Source organism: Garra rufa, chromosome 3 (assembly GCF_049309525.1).
Source record: "Garra rufa chromosome 3, GarRuf1.0, whole genome shotgun sequence".
Lineage (NCBI taxonomy): Eukaryota > Metazoa > Chordata > Actinopteri > Cypriniformes > Cyprinidae > Garra > Garra rufa.
In genome coordinates this window covers 40,873,027-40,894,297 of record NC_133363.1, presented here as the reverse complement: position 1 = coordinate 40,894,297, position 21,271 = coordinate 40,873,027, and the positions used below count along the sequence as shown (strand labels likewise).

At 40.7% G+C, this 21,271-nt stretch overlaps 1 protein-coding gene across 1 annotated transcript in view; it reads right to left on the bottom strand.

Annotated features, from left to right (window-relative positions):
- The window catches only part of itga11a (integrin, alpha 11a), a 55,019-nt gene extending 53,161 nt beyond the window's left edge, over nt 1-1,858 (bottom strand). The window contains exon 1 of the mRNA XM_073836158.1: nt 1,717-1,858. Within this exon, the coding sequence (XP_073692259.1) occupies nt 1,717-1,768 (52 nt within the window). The 5' untranslated portion in view covers nt 1,769-1,858. The remainder of the gene's footprint in view (nt 1-1,716) is intronic.
- Nucleotides 1,859-21,271: the final 19,413 nt, after the last annotated feature.

The window sequence follows — 21,271 nt, the reverse complement described above, 5'->3', positions numbered from 1 at the left end:
CCCTTAGCAGATCTATACAGGTGGAGCTGGGGAAGGTGGAGGGTTTCTGAAGCACGCTGCAACTGCTACAGCAAGCATTAGTCAAGTATTTCAATATTGAGCAGAAAACTCACTGGCTGCTGATACAAAAAGTACTAATCAGCTGCACCATGTGATGATGTCATTATGTCAGATTGAGTTAGACATATCAGACTGCGCTATATAAAGTTTCATGACAAAGTTGTGACTGTGAGTTTGTAGTCTGAATTGAATTTGCTCGTGATCTGCACACTAAAACAAACTGACAGCTGTGTAGTCTGATTCATGAACTGACTCATTTGAGTCATTCACTCCAAAAATCAGCCGTCACTAGTTTAATCCTGATGTCCAATCCTTCAATGAATCCATCAGAGTAATTACTAAAAAATGTTACTTACTGAAAATGACAGTTTCTTTCAGCGGCACGTCAAATTCAGCATTTTTGTGTACTGAAGGTTTGTGAAATGTAAATCACTGTTATTACCAACTGGTCGTGCAGAACAGACCTACCACTAAGCCCTGCTTTCACGTTTACCTACCTGCTTTTGTACCTTCACTCTCAAACATAGAGCCATAAGTGATCACACTTGAGTAAATCACCTCAAGAAATGCTGAGTAATATCTGGATTAACCAAGCGGTTATGTTGTAATTGACAAAAATCAGAAGGCTATTCAGACATGAAATTGTTGTTAATTGGATGGCAATGAACTATTTTATGAACAGGTCTTCTGCATTTCATTGCAACTTTTGTCATGACTGTGCAGCTAGAGTGTATATGAGTGCCAGTCATTTTAAGAGTGTCACCTGTCCAGACAAATGTCTGATACTGGCCACATTTAAAAGGTCATAAGCCAAAAAATCTAATTTGATAGAAAATTCCAGATGCATTTAATGTGACCAGAGACAGGTTGAAAGGAGTACAACAAACAGTAATATTACAATATTGTACTAGTATAATGTTTAAATTGCTGGACTTGATTAAAGTTGGCCTGAGTCACAGCTGGCTTACTGGCAGCTGGTCAAGATGAGTAACAAACTAAACAACAACAACAAAAAACATTTTTGCACATAGCAACACAAATGTTCTTTATATCTCTCTTATACATTGGCCATTCATTAACACTATAGTTCCATCAGTTCCTCCTCTGTTATATATACTCATTCATCATCTTCTTTATTTAGGAGATGGACAGACAGACAGAATAAAATACCTAAACCATGACAGGACTGGACATAAATCCACATTTGGTATAAATTTTCCCAGGAACCCTTGACCTATGACAGCACTGAACTACCAAAGTCCTTGAATATGCTGTCAAGTGTGTCATTTCAAAAGTGAACTTTAATCTGGCTGCTCACCACAACTTTCCCAGACACAGGAAACTATAAACTCCCAATATATTCCCGATAACATCTTTTTTCATTCCAAAGTATGCAAGTGCTAGGATGGAAATTAGAGCAAGGGTAAACTCCTACCATTCCGCAGCCAATCCAGCATCCCTATTTATCACAGGAGGTCAGTTTAACAGTGCCTGACACTGGAAAGCAGACGTGGGAGATGCACAGCACTGGGATGCAATCCCAAACTCTCATCTCAAGTTGCAAAGTATTTGAATCAGTTTTAGTAGCAATGGAGCATTTACTTGCCACTTTGCCTTTCTTGAATGATTTTAATTGAAAACAGGCAACAAACTCACCTGGCATTATACTCCAGAGAATCCAGAGTAGGTGGGTCCAGTAGTACTCCATGTGCGTGTGCGAGAGGGAGACGTGAGAGAGTGTGCGTTAGTGTATGTGTGTGTGCGCGTGTGCGTGAGGATGGAATATCCTGACAGTGCGCTCTCCTGTACACCCGGCTCTGATTGACTCTACTGCTCCTAAAAACACTCTATATCTGAGGCAAGGAGGAGGGGACTGTGGCCAAACTAAAAGGAGGTGCTCATTCAGCCAACAGACAGATCTTCTCTCTTTTTCTTTCTCTCTCACTTCCTCCCTCCTTCTTTTTGTGTCTTCGTCTGTCTATCCATCTATACTCGATTTGAGTCACTCTGGTATGAGCTCATACACTGCTCCTGAAAATGTTGTGATGAATTTGGAAATTCAGGATTTAGGGATCACTGTACATCACTTCTATGACAAAAACTGATCTTCTAGAATCTTTTAATTTGCTTAACACGCATTTTAAACTGCATACGTTCGGATGGATGCCCTCCATCCTGATTGATGCAGAGATTTGTGGGTAACATAGCTGCATGTTACCATATAAAGCCCTCTGACAAACTCTCAGCAGAACCTCAGACACCATCCAAACCACACTACCCAAGCATATCATTACAGATTATATAATAACTAATACTGGCGTTCTGGCTGCTCTAATAGTGAAATATGGCCCACCTCCATTTCAACTTGACCTTGAAAATAGCAAAACCACAGTTACTAAGTTTTGGTCAAAATGAACATGCAGTGTAAATGTAATCTTGCACACTAGTAAACTACCAAACACATAATATCCTGTTTATAAAATTTATAAGACAATGGCAAGTTTCCTGTGAGCAAACATCTACCTCAAAATTGCACTGAATGTAAGAAATGAAATGCACACATCTTGTTTAATTAATTAGATCCATTTTTTATATGAATTCAAGAATTCGGTCTCTAGTCTGAAAACAAAGAGACTGTAGAACATCTGAGGAACATTGAGCTGATTTTACTTTAAACATAAGTGACCAAAGACATGGGTGCTGCTTTCATTAAGAGTACTTAAAGCGTCATCTTTCTTTCCTTTGATCAGATGTTTCTATCAAAGCCAGGCATTATAATTTGCAGTATAATTCACCCTCTTTGCAAATGAGGCAGCTGGGAATTATGCTCTTTCAAATTCTGCAGAGGAATGCACAGTCAAACCAGAGAGCTTGTTATATACTCCAACAGACAGATGCTCACACATCTGAAGAGAAAGAGAGAGACAGACAGACAGAACAATATAGATATAGTAAGTCCACCTAAACTCTGTTCTGAGTCTGAATACATCAACTGATTCATCAGCCAATACTGCCAGCAGCAGCAGACCAGATGAACACAGCAATGTGTTTACACTCATTACGGGCATTTTTGTCTGATGGACTGATGGTCTGAAGACATTAAATGTACATTTTTGTTTTATAATTCATAATTTCATTAAGCATTCAGAATATGAATGGATAATAGACATATATGTGACCCTGGACCACAAAACCAGTCATAAGGTTAAATTTTACAAAACTGAGATATATGCATCATATGAAAGCTCAATAAATAAGCTTTCTATTGATGTATAGTTTGTTAGGATAGGACAATATTTGGCCGAGATACATCTATTTGAAAATCTGGAATCTAAGAGTGCAAAAAAATCAAAATACTGAGAAAATCACCTTTAAAGTTGTCCAAATTAAGTAATTAATTAAGTAAGATTAAGTTAAGTAATCTTAATGTAACATGATCTTTACTTAATTTCCTAATGATTTTTGACATAAAAGAAAAATCAATAATTTTGACCCATACAATGTATTTTTGGCTATTGCTACAAATATACCCCAGCGACTTAAGACTGATTTTGTGGTCCAGGGTCACATATTTGATCCAATGTATTTTTTCCAACAATTCTGAAACAGAAAATTCTATCTAAAACCGAACTAACAAAATCAATCATGCGGTGAGGGCTGGAAATAATTTATAGTGTAATTGATTTAAAGAGATCGTTCACCCAAAAATTAAAATTACCCCATGATTTAATCACCCTCAAGCCATCCTAGGTGTATATGACTTTCTTCTTTCAGACGAATACAGTTGAAGTTATATTAAAAAAATGTCCTGGCTCTTCCAGGCTTTATAATGGCAGTGAATGGGAGTTAATATTCTATAGTCAAATAGAAGTCCAATAAAGTGCATCCATCATCAAAAAAAAAGTAAAACGCATGGCTCCGGGGGTTAATAAAGGCCTCCTGAAGTGAATCAATGCATTTTTTAAGATAAATATCCATATTTCAAACTTAATAAACCATAAGCTCTAGCTTCCGCTTACTGTTGTACTTATATTACTGAGAGAGTGGCATTCCAGTGGATGACGAAGGGCGTAGTCATAAGCTCTGAAGAGAATATGCTAGTCTCGCCAGAAACAAGTTTTGTTGACAGGAGCAAAGGAAGCAAATTTTCATTTGTTTAGCAAAGGAAAGCCAGTCTCCTCCTGGCTTATATTGATGTCTTCCGACATTTTTCTATACAAATCCTTATTTTGTACTGTAATTCATGACCAGTGTTTTGATTTGCTCTCTCCACTGCACTTCCACATTCGTCACTTCACTGCAAGTCCTTCGTCAACCGCTGAAATGTCACTCTCTCATGAACGCACATACAGCAGTTAGTGAAAGCTAGAGATTACGGTTTATAAAGTTCTAAATATGAATATTCTTCTTACACAAAACCCATCGTTTTGCTTTAGGAGACCTTTATTAACCCCCCTGGAGCCGTGTGTAACACTTTTTATGATAGATGGATGCAGTTTATTGGACTGCTGAATCTCAACCCTTCACTGCTATAATAAAGCTTGGAAGAGCCAGGAATTTTTAAAAATATAACTCTGATTGTATTTGTTTGAAAAAAGAAAGTCATATATACCTAGGATGGCTTGAGGGTGAGTAAATGATGGGGTAATTTTCATTTTTGGGTGAACTATCTCTTTAAGTCTACTGTCTAAGGGCCATATCAATTAAAATATAAAGTAGCTAATTAAGATTCTCAACAAAACAGATTGATGAGATTCTTCTGGCTCTTCTTGCAAACTTCTGTCCTCTGCTAAGACAAGCAGATTGAGGAATAAAAAAGGGGGTAAATGGATAAACGGGTAGACAAGAGGCTATTTGGTTATACAACACAACATGAGGCAGCTTTTACCAGTATTGTGAGGTTGTAGCTCATAGCTCAAGAATCCCCACTGTCAGTTTGCAAAATGTCAACAGTCCAAACAAATGATAAATTGAAAAGGAACCTGCAATTAAAATTAAAGTCTAATTCTTTCTCTCAAAAGAGGATAGGGGCCTGCGAGGGAGCTGGGTTGCTTCACTCACTGTTTCCACTTGGAAGGAAAATGCTTTCACTCATTTTGTTGAGCTACTGACCAAAATTGCCATGCCAATACTTAAAGTCAGAGAAGAATTCAGTTAAGAGAGAAAAAGAGGAACTATCATATTGAATGCACTGAAGAAACAAATTTTTACTGGAAATCATACCTTAATTTCTTCCATCTACATGTGGGGGTTCTAAGCCCCTAGTTGAGAAGAGGTTGGAAATTAATACATATCTTCTGCAGAAGCAACACTTACCTCATGACCACAAACCTTCTACCAGCAGTAGCAACTGCAAACAATCCTAATAATAACCTCCACATTACCTGCTGCATGATGCATGACTAGCCATTTAGAGAAACACAAGCAAAAGATAAAGCCAGGAACAATCATGGTTGAATGTTCAGAGTTTCTAGTGAAAACGTCATTGCTCAACGATGAATAGTTCTGCCATGAAACTCTATTTGCGCTCTAATTGGTTCGTTCAATTCAATGTTCTCAGCCAACCAGGTTCACTTAATCATTATTGCGTGCCTGGATAAATTTTATGTATGCCACGTCTGCACGCAATGCGCATTCTTTTGCTAGCCCACCACCTCCCCAGAACCACCTGCCTAGATCTGCTATGGGGGATCTTCTGCTCTCTCTAGCAGCAACAGCAGCAGCATTTTCCTTTCATTTATGATCTGAGCATTTAGCCAAAGCAAGTCTACTTGCTCCGTAGCAGCATAGCAGATCTAGTCCACCAAGACCAAACCCATGCACTTTCTATTTTACATTAATAAAGATTTTACAATCCTTTCCGAGAGTTATCATGACTGAAATATCAGCAGGCTTTCCACATCTCCATCATTGTTGCAACTGATAGAGAAATAATGAACTTGCACTCTTGTGCTAATGGATTTCGCAATCTGAAATAGTAATAATAATAATAATAGTAATACTTTTCAGAAACTGCTCTATTCTCAAGGAAATTCAAAGTGATTAAATAAATTTCTTTTTTGGTCAATTCTAGAACTCTGTATTATATAGTTATATATAAGTTTAAAAATAAAGACAGAATACTTTTGTTATGTATTTTCATGATTACATTTTCTTTTCCTTTTAGCCTGATTGTATTGGCAAGGACATATAGAAATGTCAGTGACAACCCAGCTGTGGTCAAACCCTAGAAGTCACCACAGTGTCAAGTGCCAGTCAGATCAGACCAAATCTGGACTCTTCGACTGTTTCTGTATGATGTTGCTCAAAACATGGCAACCACTGTCAATAATGCTGAACTGTGGTAATATCTGAATGCCAAACTCCTGCTTTGTGTTGTTGCCGTTTCTTTCCACTTCCAGAATTTAAAATAGAAACTGTCAGAGAGTAGATGATGGTTGACCTTTACAACCCCAAGTTGAAAATGTAAACTTTCCATGATTTTTGCAAATAACATTGTCAGCAGTATGGGATCAACACTGTTGCCATAAAGGATTTTTTAGAACCAGTGTTGGAAAAATAGCATATAAAAGAGGTTGTTCTATAGCTTTTATATAAAATAAAAACTCTTTCATTAAATAAGTACACATCACATTAATCTCTATGACATGACTCTCTAAGCCCCAACATTAATGCGTTCATGAATCATATGAAATCATCCTAGGAATCAGAGATTTTGTGGTTAGGCCATGAAAGCATGAGTCAACCAATCAGACATGCGGAGTGTGATGTGTTTGGCCGTTTGACTGACAGGCAACGTTCAACTGGAGGAATTCAGTGGTTTGGGCAAAGACGCCAATGTCCTCGCACTCACTCGCAAGCTGTGATGAAAGCTTTGCTTTCCCAGTATACAATATTTTATCAAGAGCTCAACTTGTGTAATCTCGGTATGCTAAAACCCGAATCAACACTCTCGCTGTGTTGAAATCCAGCGGTTTGGACTGTAAATTGTGATCTCATAGCCATTTGCATTCCAGCTGCTCTTCTCTCTCCATGAGACGTGCCATGAAAGGGCTATTTTTTGCTGGTTGCGCTGTTCAGTTCAAAGACAAACTGTGACAGAACTATACAAATAAACAGCCAAATAATAATGTTGAAAAACGATGTTAGATTTTTATGACTTCTCATAGTGTCTGAGTTCCCATAAGGACAGAGCAGTCAAGGTCAGGTTTGATGGTTGATTTGCGGCTTTGTTCTTGAATGAGTTTACACTGAGCAGAAACACATTCGCTAAACTCTGATTTGTTGTTCTGGAAACCATAAGCACAAAAATGACGTCCACAGACAATCATCTCAGTTCTGTGCTACTGTTCCATTAACAGTAGCACTGAACTGGACGTATAGTAGTAGCTTAGACACTTTATGATGTGTGAGAGATTGAATTGCACCTGCAGGATTAAGAGTGAATCATTTATATTTTTTACATATATTTTTGGGGGGTCCACTTGTATTACCATTTAGCAGGGTGCAGTAATTAATTTTAAAGGAGAAGTCCGGTGTGATATTGACCTAAAGTGTGTTGAATCATTATACCGAGTGTGAACTTACCCTTCATAGCTCATGTCGGCTTGTCCACTGCAGTCCGAAATCTGGCGTTAGTTAGCCGATGCTAACAACAGGTTGTCAATGAGGGTGAATAGGGCATCGGAGTAGCCATGTAAATAAATCACTGTTTTACACCATTTACAAGGCACAAAGTAGTGCCACACTTCATTGGTAGACTTCCAAGGGCCCTGGCATTTAAAACGAGACACTGAGAACTCAGAAAAAGCACCGGTAGTTTATTTACAAGAAGATTTATACAGACATTCCCCTTAGTAAAATTACCGGTCGCCGCTATCTTGAATTTAGTCACGATAAGTCGAGTGACGAGCAGGAAGGAACTTATCAGTTCCCATTCAGTCGGTCCACTCGGTACAACACATTACTATGGGATATCGCGCTCCTGCGCCGTCTGCTGAATCACGCCTGAAAGGCAATTGACACATAACGACGTGGGTGGGACCGCCTGCCCACAGCATATAAATGCAGTCGTATGTGTCATTCCCTTTGTTCTTCAGCTCTTCACCGTGCTGCTAGGACACATCACGCCACATTCACGAGAGAAAACCCACTGTGGTGATCCTTGTTGAGGCTAAGCAAGAAACAGACAAACGAAGAAGAGAGTTATTAAGCTTGTGTTTAGCTACGCTAACTCGGACTACATAGCTCTTTTTCGAGTAGTTATGTCACAACAAAAGGAAAAGTTTCGAGCTCAGGTTTAGCACAGCTAACAAATGGCTAAAGAACTTTTTCCTGATCAAAGTTTAAGCGTAGGATCTTACCCCTGCCTAATTGCATGTGGGTGTTTATGGTCACAAGCGCGATCCGCCGGAGAGTTTGGGACCTGTCCACGCTAGTTGGCTCTCTCCAAACCCGGTGGGTGTGTGCACTCCCTGCCGTTCTATCATTCCGCACTCAAGCGGCGTGTAGCGCGTGCTTGGTGGGGCAGTGGCCAAACACGATCCGCTTCAGTCTTAGGACGCCGTAAGGCTTACATGATAGGGTTCCTCTGGCTGCCCCGAAGTCTGAGCATAAACTGTTTCGCTAGATGCGAACGAGACATGCTCTGATTATATTTTTCGAACAGGGCAGATCGCGGCTCCCCCTCACTGCTCTCTGAGGCGGTGGATGGAAGTGAGGCGATCAAGGACTCTAGCAGGTGTCTGTATTTGGACAGCGACAGCAAAGTTTGTCAGTGGCTTGACGCTCCTCCGATACGGAGAAGCTCGCGGGTAGCGTTGACTCCTGTGGAAGCGGTAATGACAACCTGTCGGCCGTAAAAATCCTGCAAAGTTGGCGGGTGCTGTTTTAAAGTATGTGTTCATCATACAGAGCCTCGTGTGTTGATTTGTCAAAACAATCACAGTACAGGGGGACAATTTACCTCACAAACAGGCCATGTGCCGATAGAAGAGGTAAATGCAATGATATGTAATATCCAGCAAAAGGAAAAATGCTGGAGAGCTAATTCTCTCGGTCAGCCTCTAGCAGTGGCGCGCGCGCGCCTCTAACGCCGTGACTTATTCACACGATTCCAATGGGGTTATCTGCTGCGCTTCTTTTCGCGCACCTCCCGGTTCGGCGGAGTAATTGCAACTCCGATGTCCGAGCGGGCTTCCCCAAGGCTGACGGAGGAAATCCATGCTCTCTCAGCAGGGCTAACACCGTGACTTCTTTGCACAACTCAGGTGTTGCCGCAAGGAAAAATGGAGGAAAAGGGTTGTGTTAGCCATTACTTCCTCCCCCTAAAGAACCGTTTTAGGGGGTTTTCCACCCTAGCATAGATTTACAGCTGTTGAACAAGCTGTTGAACAAGCACTGTTAATGTTCATGGTTGGCTTACATCGGTGCATTTGCCCGATCCATATGGCCACCCGGGGCACAGAGTATTTCTAAAGTCTCCATCAAGGGGGTTGTCTACTATTTAGTTTGGGTCCCTAACGTCGCACATATCTGAAGTCTTGATGAGTTTCAGAAGACCTTGCTGGCTCACAGCCGTGGCACCTTATATCTCAGTCGAGAGAGGATTATCCCTGGTGTCTCGTTCAGTTTCAGCTGAAGAGACGAGTGCGTTTTTTTGCTTAAAGTACTGAGACTGCTGGGGCTCATGGCTTCAATAGCAGAAGTACGGCGTGGGTTCCAGCGCTGAGCGCTGTATACCACCTGACATTTAAGCAGACATGTGCTGGTGTAGCGCGGAGGTGCGTTCGGGCACTGATCCCCAGGGAAACCCGAATCTGTTAACAGAGGGGATCCCCTAGACAGGTTACGTCATGTGTAATAGTGAAGACAGATGCGTCACGACACGGACGTGAAACTCTGCAAGAGTTGCCAAATAAACCGGAGAAATTCTCCTGATACCAACACACTTGACTCAGCAGGGTAAACGTGTGAGTCAGAATGAAAAATATAAATCTTTTTGCATCTGCAGCACACACGCACTGCCCGTTGTTTGCATGATATGGACAAGGGGGCCCCACTGGAGGGTGAAAGCTCCGTCTCAGGTCTAGCCCAGGACTCTGCTGTGACAAGGAACGTGAGCATCACGACATTGCTTTTAAGTGCACAGTTTTAAGTCTGTTTTCTATGCAACGACCTTTTGTCCGAGGCAGACTTGGCACCCTCGGCACCCTCAACTGGAACTGTGGTTTCCTATAGGGCCTGCCTGTTGAGTGGGAGAATCTGATTGATCTATTTGATCTGAAAAATGCCTGCAATTTGAAAGGCGTTGCATCGGAATGGCGCATATTTAAAGCTAGGTGTTCTAACTCCGGCAAGGCTTTTTTTATCGCCATAGCTGTGCCTAATTAAAGGGATACCGATGTTCTAAAGAAAGCTCATTCCCTTTTCCTTCGTGGAAGTTTATTGGACAGCTATTTTCGTCTTGCAGTGGGGGAATTGCATTAATACAACTGTGCCAAAACTCGCACCTGCTTGTCTTGCGGTTCCTAAGAGACCAGGGTATTCTTCATTTTTTTTAAGCTCTGCCCCGTCTTATGCGAAGTTGGGAGTGCAAGCTTTTCAAAGCATACTCCTTTGGCGAGTTAAAGGTAACACGAGATGTGTTGTCCTGAACTAGTCGCAGAGGTGTGTTAAGAAACAACGCACGTTGTTGTTTTCAGCATATTCTCCGAAACAAAATATTGTGTCAGTGGTTTTTGTGTCTAAAGTGCTCAAGTCACTCGCACAAACGCTATTGTACGCACGCTATCTGCAGTCTCAAAAGTTGGGCTGAACTCAGATAGCAAACATAGTGTGTAAGTGGCTTTGTGTTTAAAGTGCTCAAGTCACTCGCACAAGCGCTATTGTACGCACACTATCTGCAGTCTCAAAAGTTGGGCTGAACTCAGATAGCAAAAATAGTGTGCAAGTGGCTTTGTGTTTAAAGTGCTCAAGTCACTCGCACAAACGCTATTGTACGCACGCTATCTGCAGTCTCAAAAGTTGGGCTGAACTCAGATAGCAAAAATAGTGTGTAAGTGGCTTTGTGTTTAAAGTGCTCAAGTCACTCGCACAAGCGCTATTGTGCGCACGCTATCTGCAGTCTCAAAAGTGGGGCTGAATTTAGATAGCAAAAATAGTGTGTAAGTGGCTTTGTGTTTAAAGTGCTCAAGTCACTCGCACAAGCGCTATGTGCACACGCTGTCTGAACAGTCTCAAAAGTTGGGCTGAACTGAGATAGCAAAAATAGTGTGTAAGTGGCTTTGGATTTAAAGTGCTCAAGTCACTCGCACAAGCGGTATTGAGCACACGCTGTCTGAACAGTCTCAAAAGTTGGGCTGAACTCAGATAGCAAAAATAGTGTGTAAGTGGCTTTGGATTTAAAGTGCTCAAGTCACTCGCACAAGCGCTACTGTGCGCACGCTTTCTGCACAGTCTCAAAAGTTGGGCTGAACTCAGATAGCAAAAATAGTGTGTAAGTGGCTTTGGATTTAAAGTGCTCAAGTCACTCGCACAAGCGCTACTGTGCGCACGCTTTCTGCACAGTCTCAAAAGTTGGGCTGAACTCAGATAGCAAAAATAGTGTGTAAGTGGCTTTGTGTTTAAAGTGCTCAAGTCACTCGCACAAGCGCTATTGTGCGCACGCTGTCTGCACAGTCTCAAAAGTTGGGCTGAACTCGGATAGCAAAAATAGTGCGTAAGTGGCTTTGTGTTTAAAGTGCTCAAGTCACTCGCACAAGCGCTATTGTGCGCACGCTGTCTGAACAGTCACAACAGTTGACGTTGTTTCCAGGCACTCTAGTCATTCACACATAGCACATGTATGTCTGCAAGATATCTGGTAAAAGATTGTTTCATCTAGAAAGCATCTGCAGTGTACAAACCTCAGGTGTCTTTAAGATGTCAGTTTTACGTAACTTTCTAAATCGTAAACGTCTTGAGACATTTTCTAAACATCTGTTTGGCATCTAATAGGAAAGGTCCTATGGCTCTATTGCAGATGTGGACGTCAACGCTTCTCCATGATGTACGTGCACTATCATGGTTTACACATAAGACCAACGCGCACTGTCCACACAGACACAAGCATATACATGGATGTCCGTGGACGCCCTCCTGTCGACGAAGTTTATGTCGCATGCACGGTGCGTGGAACACGGGCAGCTGAAGTATACTTGGGCCGTAGGTCTACAGGCCATCATGTGCGTACCTTTGTTTGGGACTTCCAAAATCCTGGGTTTAAGGATGCTGTATCCGGTGGTCGGTACTGGCATCAGGAGGCACATTGACGAACTTCAGGTGCTGTCGGTGCACGCCTTGTGCATCAAACTTGTTTTGTCGGGTGGTGTTGTATCCGAGTGCAGAGTATACACCTGATGGGAGTGCGCTTTGTTTCAAGCTGCCTGCCCTGTTAAAACCTCTGACTCAGAGGAAGACAGGAGATTTCATGCGTTGTACGAGTTGCACGCTGGTAGGCTACATTGTGCAGATCCAGGCTTAGACCAGCTTTTTATGATTTTTTGCCAACTCGGCTCATGTGAAGCCGCTATTTGAATAGCGTCTTTCGCATTGGATTGTAGAAAGCTATGGCTAGCATATAGATTATACTCATTGTGACTACCTACATGGGTGCTTGGGCACTTTACTGCATGTGACGCATGGAGATGTCATGGGAATTGCGTAAGTTTATCCGTGCGGCTGCCAGTTGAGCGTCACCGCACACGTTTGTTCGGTTCTACCGACTCGATATCATGGCAGCAACGGTGGCCCGGTCCGTGCTTACGGCAGAGGCTGCAAGCCAGGGCCCGTCGCTCCCGTGAAACACGTGGGTTAAGTGGCGGGGCTGGTCCCTTATGTTTGGTTCGGCGACTTTACGGGGCGTGATTATATGTCCCATAGTAATGTGTTGTACCGAGTGGACCGACTGAATGGGAACGTTGAGTTATGCATATAACTACTGTTCCCAGAAGGAGGGAAACGAGGTACAACACACCTGGGCCCCACGCAGTCGGAGGCTCGGTGAAGAGCTGGACTGAACAAAGGGAATGACACATACGACTGCATTTATATGCTGTGGGCAGGCGGCCCCACCCACGTCGTTATGTGTCAATTGCCTTTCAGGCGTGATTATAGGTGTCTTCAGCAGACGGCGCAGGAGCGCGATATCCCATAGTAATGTGTTGTACCTCGTTTCCCTCCTTCTGGGAACAGTAGTTATATGCATAACTCAACGGTTATCAACTTATCAGGTTGTAGTTTCCTTCCTGCTCGTCACTCAACTTATCGTGACTAAATTCAAGATGGCGGCGCTACTTTGTGCCTCGTAAATGGTGTAAAACTTTCACAATTTTGCAGTTTTGATGTAGTATCTATTAATACAATTTCAGTCTTTCACTGTTAACCTTAAAGAGCAGATCATATGGGTTTTCGAAAAATATCTTTTGCAGTTTGTTACATAGCTATCCTTCAATGTAAATCAAAAAAGTGCATGATAAATAAAGATACTGTCTCTCTAAAGAAAGAGTCGATTCTGAGCCACCTTAATGAGATGTCATATTTTCGAATCTTCTGCCTGTTACTGATCTACGACACAAGGTAACAAATTTGCATAATCCCCGCCTGCCCACGAAATACAAACACTAGTTAGTGTTTACATCATGCAAATAAGACGCTGTGTCATTTTTACTAAGGACTGTTTCTCTAATTTTGAAGAGTTCAACTCCAGATTTGTTAAACGCTTGTCCATGAAAGATAATGTGTACCTTCTTTATTTGCACCAACAAGAGTCTCCGAACCACAACCTGTAAGTACAATTGATACATTATGTGAGTGCTCAAAATATCAAGCTTTTTGTGCTAATATGCACAGTAGGCTTATGGAAGGGAGGGGTTTACAAACAGAACTGTTTCGAATGAACCGTTTCGAAATCATTGAGAAATGACTCTAATAGTAAATGTATATTCTGACCTTAGATGCATTTACACTTACATTTAGACATTTAGCAGATGCTTTTATCCAAGCGACTTACAAAAGAAGACAATGGAAGCTATCAAAAACGACAAAAGCATTTAAAAAAACAAACAAAAAAAAAAACAAGTAAGTAAATTAATGGAGAATAAGTCTAAAAGGGCAAGTTTTTTTAGAATAGAATTAGAATAGAGGGTCAAATAGAAGATGGAAGATATGCGTTTTTAGCTGATTCCTGAAGACATTTAAACATGTTGTAGGGGACTTCAACACATTATTAGGACACTTTAAAATTCCACATAACCCGCTTAAAGAAATTACATGTAAACCATTATTTAATTTCAGATAAACAAAGCAAAAGAGAAGAAGGCGATAATGTTGAATTTGGCTTTGAAGACATAGCTGGGCGTCATCAGCATAGCAGTGAAAATTTATACCAAATTAATGTAAGATCTGTCCTAAAGACAAAAGATAAGTAATAAACAGAAGAGGGCCCAAAACCAAGCCCTGAGGCACACCACTAGTAATCTGAGGTATCTGTGATTTGAAACTTGTAATTTGAACAAACTAAGTCCGACCCGATAAATAAGACTTAAAACCAATTAAAAGGAGTACCAGTGATTCCAATGGATATCACCCTCTCCAACAAAATACTGTGTAAATGGGGTCAAAACTTGCACTTAGATCAAGAAGAATGAGTGTTGACAGAAATCCAGAATCGTTTGTGACTTTAATAAGTGCAGTCTTCGTACTGTGGTATGGAGGATAGACAGATTGAAAGTTATGTAAAAAAATATGTAAAATTCTCATTTAAAATGCAAACTAAGTTCAAATATGTGCACGTTAGACATTTTGTTTTATAACAGGCTACTGTATTAATGAAAATTCATGTGCAAAAATAAATCAGTCAGCTGCACGTTACATGAATAAATAGCTTTATTATGTTTACTCTCTAACCTACATGTTATTCCCACAGTTAAATTTGTGCATCAGTGTTGCCTTTTCAAAATCTAAGTCTATTGCACAGACGTTTGAAAGAACAAACAAAGCACTTACAATAATTAGCTATGTTCTTGCCACCATGGAGGTCTGTTCTACTCTTGGAGCTCCAAATTGTCAAAAGTGTCATAAAATCTTGATATTTCTAATGGAACGCCTCCATATTTCAAGTGCCATGTGCCAAGACCCTTTAACTCTCTCAGTCCTCGGTTTTATTATTGCACATGATGTGGTTATTCACATAATACTGCTGAGAGAATGGAGATTGGTTTAATTGTAAGCAGGGCAACAGTGTACCAATAGAAATGCTCATATAATGTGAAAAATGGCAGAGGCCTTTAATATAAATACTGAAAGCAAGCAAGCAAACGGTCTAGCTTGAGCAGTGAGTCATTCTTACTTTTCCAGATATCTGGCATCTGAGCTGACTGGCGCTCAGAGCCAGTAGCAACATTGGAAGATGTGGAAACTGAAACCGCACACCACAGCAGGAATAGCCACATGATTTGCACCACATAACACACACATGCACATGCACACGCACACGCACAAAGTACTCAAACATGCAAACAAATGCATAGACATGAAGACACACAACCAGAAACCGACCAGGGACAACACTGCTCCGTTTAACCCAGCGATTTATAACCGCGCCACTGAACAAATTACATACGCAGGTAAACTCAGGGTACACATTAAACCGCTGGACTAACGACATCCCTGACACTATAAATTCACAAGGGCTCACTGTCATTTGCAGCAAAACAAGGAATTTGTGGGCAGAAACTGTCCTTTGTAACCTTTAAGCTGCAAAGTAATGACTTCAGAAGCTAAGCTTTGGCCTTGGTTTGTTATCGCTTGAGTCAGCCCTTCAGCGGCCGCTCGAACACAGGGATTTGTTTCAACATCGACCAATTAGCTCATAATGTGGTCTAAAATCACCCAATGTTTTGTGCGTGCCTGCTAAAGGGAAATGCTCCTGTTTCATAGAGCTTCCGCATCACTTCATATGAAACGGAATGGAAAAATGTAAGAGAGGGGGGAAATCATATCTTTCTTTTCTCCTGCATCACCATGGAAAACCCAAAGCCTCGTCATTTCCAGCATGTAATTATTAGGTTTGAGGAGCCTTATACGTAATTATTTATTTCAGGGTTGACCGCTTAAACGCCGAACTGAGCCCCTGTGAGCAAGCCCTGTAAATGCATCCCATATGATGACATATTAGCAGGAGAAAGCATAATGCTTCTTGAGGCCGAGAAGATTTTTGCAGTAATAGTACAGAGTCATTTCTTTCTTGTATAAATGTTTTTGTTGTCTTCTTATTTCCTAGCAATACAGTAATTTAAAGGACATTTTACTCTGTAGCAAGTGGAAACATTAAGACCCTCATCATCCCCGGTGCTTTAGCCAGTGCTAATAACATTAAATGAAACTATGAAATGAAAACTAAACAAGAACATTTTTGTTAACAAAACAGGACTTAAAACTTAAACCAAACTAAAACACATTTTCATGACTCCAAAACTCATTCGAATAAAATAAAAATGGCCATAGATTAATTATTTTAACTGTACATTAAACATTACAACTTAAACCTTAAATATAACCCTGTTAAACATTTTTAAATTATACAAGCTAGCGCATTAACTTTAGCAGCCATACAAATACTTCACCTAAATTAAAATAGTAAAAACAAAAAAAACTAAACTTTAATAATAACAAAGTGAAAACTAACAAAAAAAAATTAATTGAAAATAAAATGTAAATAATTTAATATACTTCATACTTCGACAACAAGATCAACAGCACTCCTGACAAACGTTTTCCTTTTAAAACATTCAATTCTCTCCTCTGTCCCCCTCCACCACTACCCACCACTTCAATAACAGCTGATGATTTTGCCACATTCTTCACAGACAAAACTAGAACAATCAGGCAATTTTCAGCCCCACACATACAGGACCTCCAACCAACCACATCCACTACTAAAACTACCATCTTCTCCTTCTGTCCTCTCACTGAGGTAGAAGTATCAAAACTGATACTTCTGCACGATCTGAACGATTCGAATCCTATCTCACTGGTAGGTCTTTCAGGGTGACCTGGGGAGGGGAGGTATCTGAAGCACATCAACTGGTCACTGGGGTTCCACAGGGATCAGTTCTTGGACCCCTCCTCTTCTCCATATACACTACATTACTGGGTCCAATCATACAGGCACATGCTTCTCCTACCATTGCTATGCTGATGACACACAGCTCTATCTCTCATTTCAACCAGATGATCCTGCCTGGCGGACATCTCGGCATGGATGAAAGAACATCACCTCCAGCTTAATCTGGCCAAGACTGAACTTCTTGTTATCCCTGCCACTCCAAATCTACAGCATGACTTCTTGGTGTAGTCTTTGATGACCAGCTGATCTTCACAGACCACATTGCAAAGACTGCTTAATCTTGCAGGTTTGCACTACATAACATCAAAAAAGATTAGACCCTTTCTAACAGAGCACGCTACACAACTTCTTGCCCAGGCCCTGGTCATTTCTAGGCTAGACTACTGCAATGCTCTTCTGGCTGGACTTCCATCATGCTCAATCACACCTCTACAAATGATTCAGAATGCAGCGGCATGACTGGTCTTCAACGAGCCCAAAAGAGCCCATGTTAACTTTGTCTTTTACTTTATTTATTCCTTCCCTTTCTAGCTGGTACCTGTTTGAACAATATCTAAAACTTGGTATTACGAGCACTTCCTGTCCCAGTTTGCCTTTTTAAGATGAATCGCTCTATGTATTCCCTAATTGTAAGTCGCTTTGGATAAAAGTGTCTGCAAAATGACTAAATGTGAATGAAAATATCATATAGAAACTAAAACACAAGCCGTTTTTCTCATGAGAATCTCAAAAAGAAAAAAAGAGAGCTATTTGAGAAGATGGGAAGTAAACAGTGAGTACTTCCCTGTTTACCGTTTGTTTCTCTGATGTTTGTCCAGGTCAAGGGTTGCTGGCCAGACTTCAGAGAAATTAGCCGCCTTTTGATCCTTCAGTGTCCATTTACAGAAAGAAGACGTCGTCCATAATGTGGACATGCACGCATTTCAGACTCTGACTACAATCGCCCTTTAAGGAAACTATAAAATGGAAAATCAATTTCAGATTTTTTCCTAATGTGACTTAGTCCCTTAAAATAGACTTGTGCTTTCTGCTTCCTCAGCTTGTATGATAATCACACCCAAAAAGTTATGATTTCATTGCAAGTCATTTGTCAGGAACGAACAAGCCATGGATTAAGCACTCAACAATATCAGTTTCCTGGACCTAAGGCACAGACACCACAGAAATTGCAAATATGCTATGGACAGAAGTGAAAATAAACACATAATTGCTCTACAAATGGGCATGACTCACTTCCTAAGTCTTTCGAAAAGGTCTGGAAAAATCGCATGGGCATCTTTACAAAGAGCACTGAAATATAGCTGGATGGCTGGGTTTAGATCTGGCCAAACAGCTGGGGACCTGGAGCGAGTGTTCAGCTGGAAATACCAGCTCAGATTTTCAGCCGGTTGATTTTACATGCTGCTTGGTGAATTAGAGGTAAAGATTATTCCAGAGTCGTAGAAGCACCACTTGAGGGAAAGAATGGAAAATCCCACAATGCCTGTATTGAATACAGGTGATCTGAATGTTAAAGTAGAAAAACATAGTCTGAGCATATAAAGGACGCAAATAACTTTATCCAGCAGAACAAAAGTCAAGCAGACGATAAAGATTGATTATTTTAAATCTGTGTGCCCTAGTAAAGGGAATCTTCACAAAACTTAGCAATTCTGTAGAAACATCTTGTCAAATGTTCCATGAATATTAAGAACAGGATCTGTTTGGATAGTCACCTGAAAGTATATTTACATTGTCTGAAACATTCACAAGATGTCTCATAAGGTCCACATATGGGCATGTTTCCTACATAGGTGTACAATTTTTCCACAGATGTGATGGAGGATACGCTCTAAAAATGCTTGGGTTATTTGGCAACCCAGCGCTGGGTAAATATTGGGTTAATTTGACCCAGCTGGTTGGGTTAAATGTTTTTACCCAGCATGCTTGGTTGTTAAAATTATTATATTGCTGGTTTAAAATGGGCTGAAAATTAAAAACCACACACAGAATTATAGAGGCAACAGCAATAATCAAAAGATGAACATTTACTATTAAGCAAGAGCAAAAATATAAGACAAAATGAATTTATCTGGGTAAATATAGCATAGTTTACAATATTACATAGCATTAAACCCGTTTAACAGTCATTTTAGAAAAAAAAGAAACATTTAAAAGTAGCATTTCAATTTAAAGGAACACTCCACTTTTTTTGGAAATAGGCTCATTCTCCAACTCCCCCCAAGTTAATAAGTTGATTTTTACCGTTGTGAAATCCATTCAGCCGTTCTCCAGTTCTGGCGATATCACTTTTAGCATAGCTTAGCATAAATCATTGAATCCTATTAGACCAGTAGCATCGCGGTCAAAAATTACCAACGAGTTTCGATATTTGTCCTATTTAAAACTTGACTCTTCTGTAGTTATATCGTGTACTAAGACCAGCGGAAATGTAAAGCTGCGGTTTTCTAGGCTGATAAGATTAGGAACTACACTCCCATTCCGGCGTAATAGTCGAGGAAGTTTGCTGCCGTAACATGGCCGAAGCAGGCGCAGTAATATCACGTCAACATATCCAATGTGACTTTGGTATTGCCATTCTGGTATTGCCATCGATAGCAAGGGTCGATCTACCTGATGAGGAAGTGGCATGTGTCACAACATCCGAGGACTTGAAATGCTGCATCTTGCAGTAGTAGATTTTTTTTTTCCGGTTTGACAAAATAAACTGGAAAAACGTCACACGCTGAGTGGACCTAATGGCCAGCTGTCGCAAGAGTAAGTTATTCCTGCAACCACTACAATATATAATATAAAGATTTTGAATGCATACTGTCAGTTTGCATTTTCAGGCTTATTCATGATGTACACTTTTACTCAAAACTCACTTTAAAACACCACCGACTGTTCGTAATAACTTTTTTTTGCAATCACACGTGGAATTTGGTCATAGCAAATACTGTAAGCCAACTGTTCGCCCAAACCTAGTCGTCAGGGGTTGCATTTCACAGGTAACGTTAGCCAACAACAATAGCAATTAGTCATGTTACACTTACAGCCATGGGCGATGCTCCTCGTTGTCCTGTCTGTACTCTGAAGATTGTTGGGATGGCCGTGTCCTTTAGACGCCGTGCTGTAGTAACGTTACTGGTAAAACTAATCCAAGTAGTCATCTGGTTCAAAATGCTCGGAGCAAACACGCCATTTCTTGATCGTTTCTAACGGTGTTTTGAGATCTATGTTCAGAGCAGCCAGCCATTGATTCATTAGTCGGAATTGCTTTTTTTTTCGTGGGAATTCAATGAAACATGGTAGTAGAGTAAGTCTTTGAATTACTATCACAGCCCCTTACAATGCACATAACCATAGCTAATCGCACACAGGTAAATCCAGCCACTAACAATTTACCAGCTGCAACTCTGACAGCTACAACAACCGGAGTTACACAAACTTAGTGCCGGTCATATTGGAAGTTACCTAGCTGGGAACTAATTTCAGGCGCTGTGTGATATTACTGCACCTGCTTCGGCCATGTTACAGCAGCAAACTTCCTTGACTATTACGCCGGAATGGGAGTGTAGTTCCTAATCTTATCGGCCTAGAAAACCGCAGCTTTACATTTCCGCTGGTCTTAGTACACGATATAACTACAGAAGAGTCAAGTTTTAAATAGGACAAATATGGAAACTCGTTGGTCATTTTTGAACGCGATGCTATTGGTCTAATAGGATTCAATGATCTATGCTAAGCTATGCTAAAAGTGATATCGCCAGAACAGGAGAACGGCTGAATGGATTTCAAAACGGTAAAAATCAACTTGTTAACTCGGGTGGGGGGGGGGGGGGGGGGTTGGAGAATGAGCTTATTTCCAAAAAAAGTGGAGTGTTCCTTTAAGTGTATTCAACCGTTCTCTGTAATCACTTTTCACAAGTAGGAACCTCAGAAAACCACCTCGCGTTTCAATCATAGCTGAAAGATGCTGTAACTGACTCCACAACCTGCCCATAAACAAACGCTATTGAGATTATCGAACATATTTTAACATTAAATTAAATTCAGTATTAT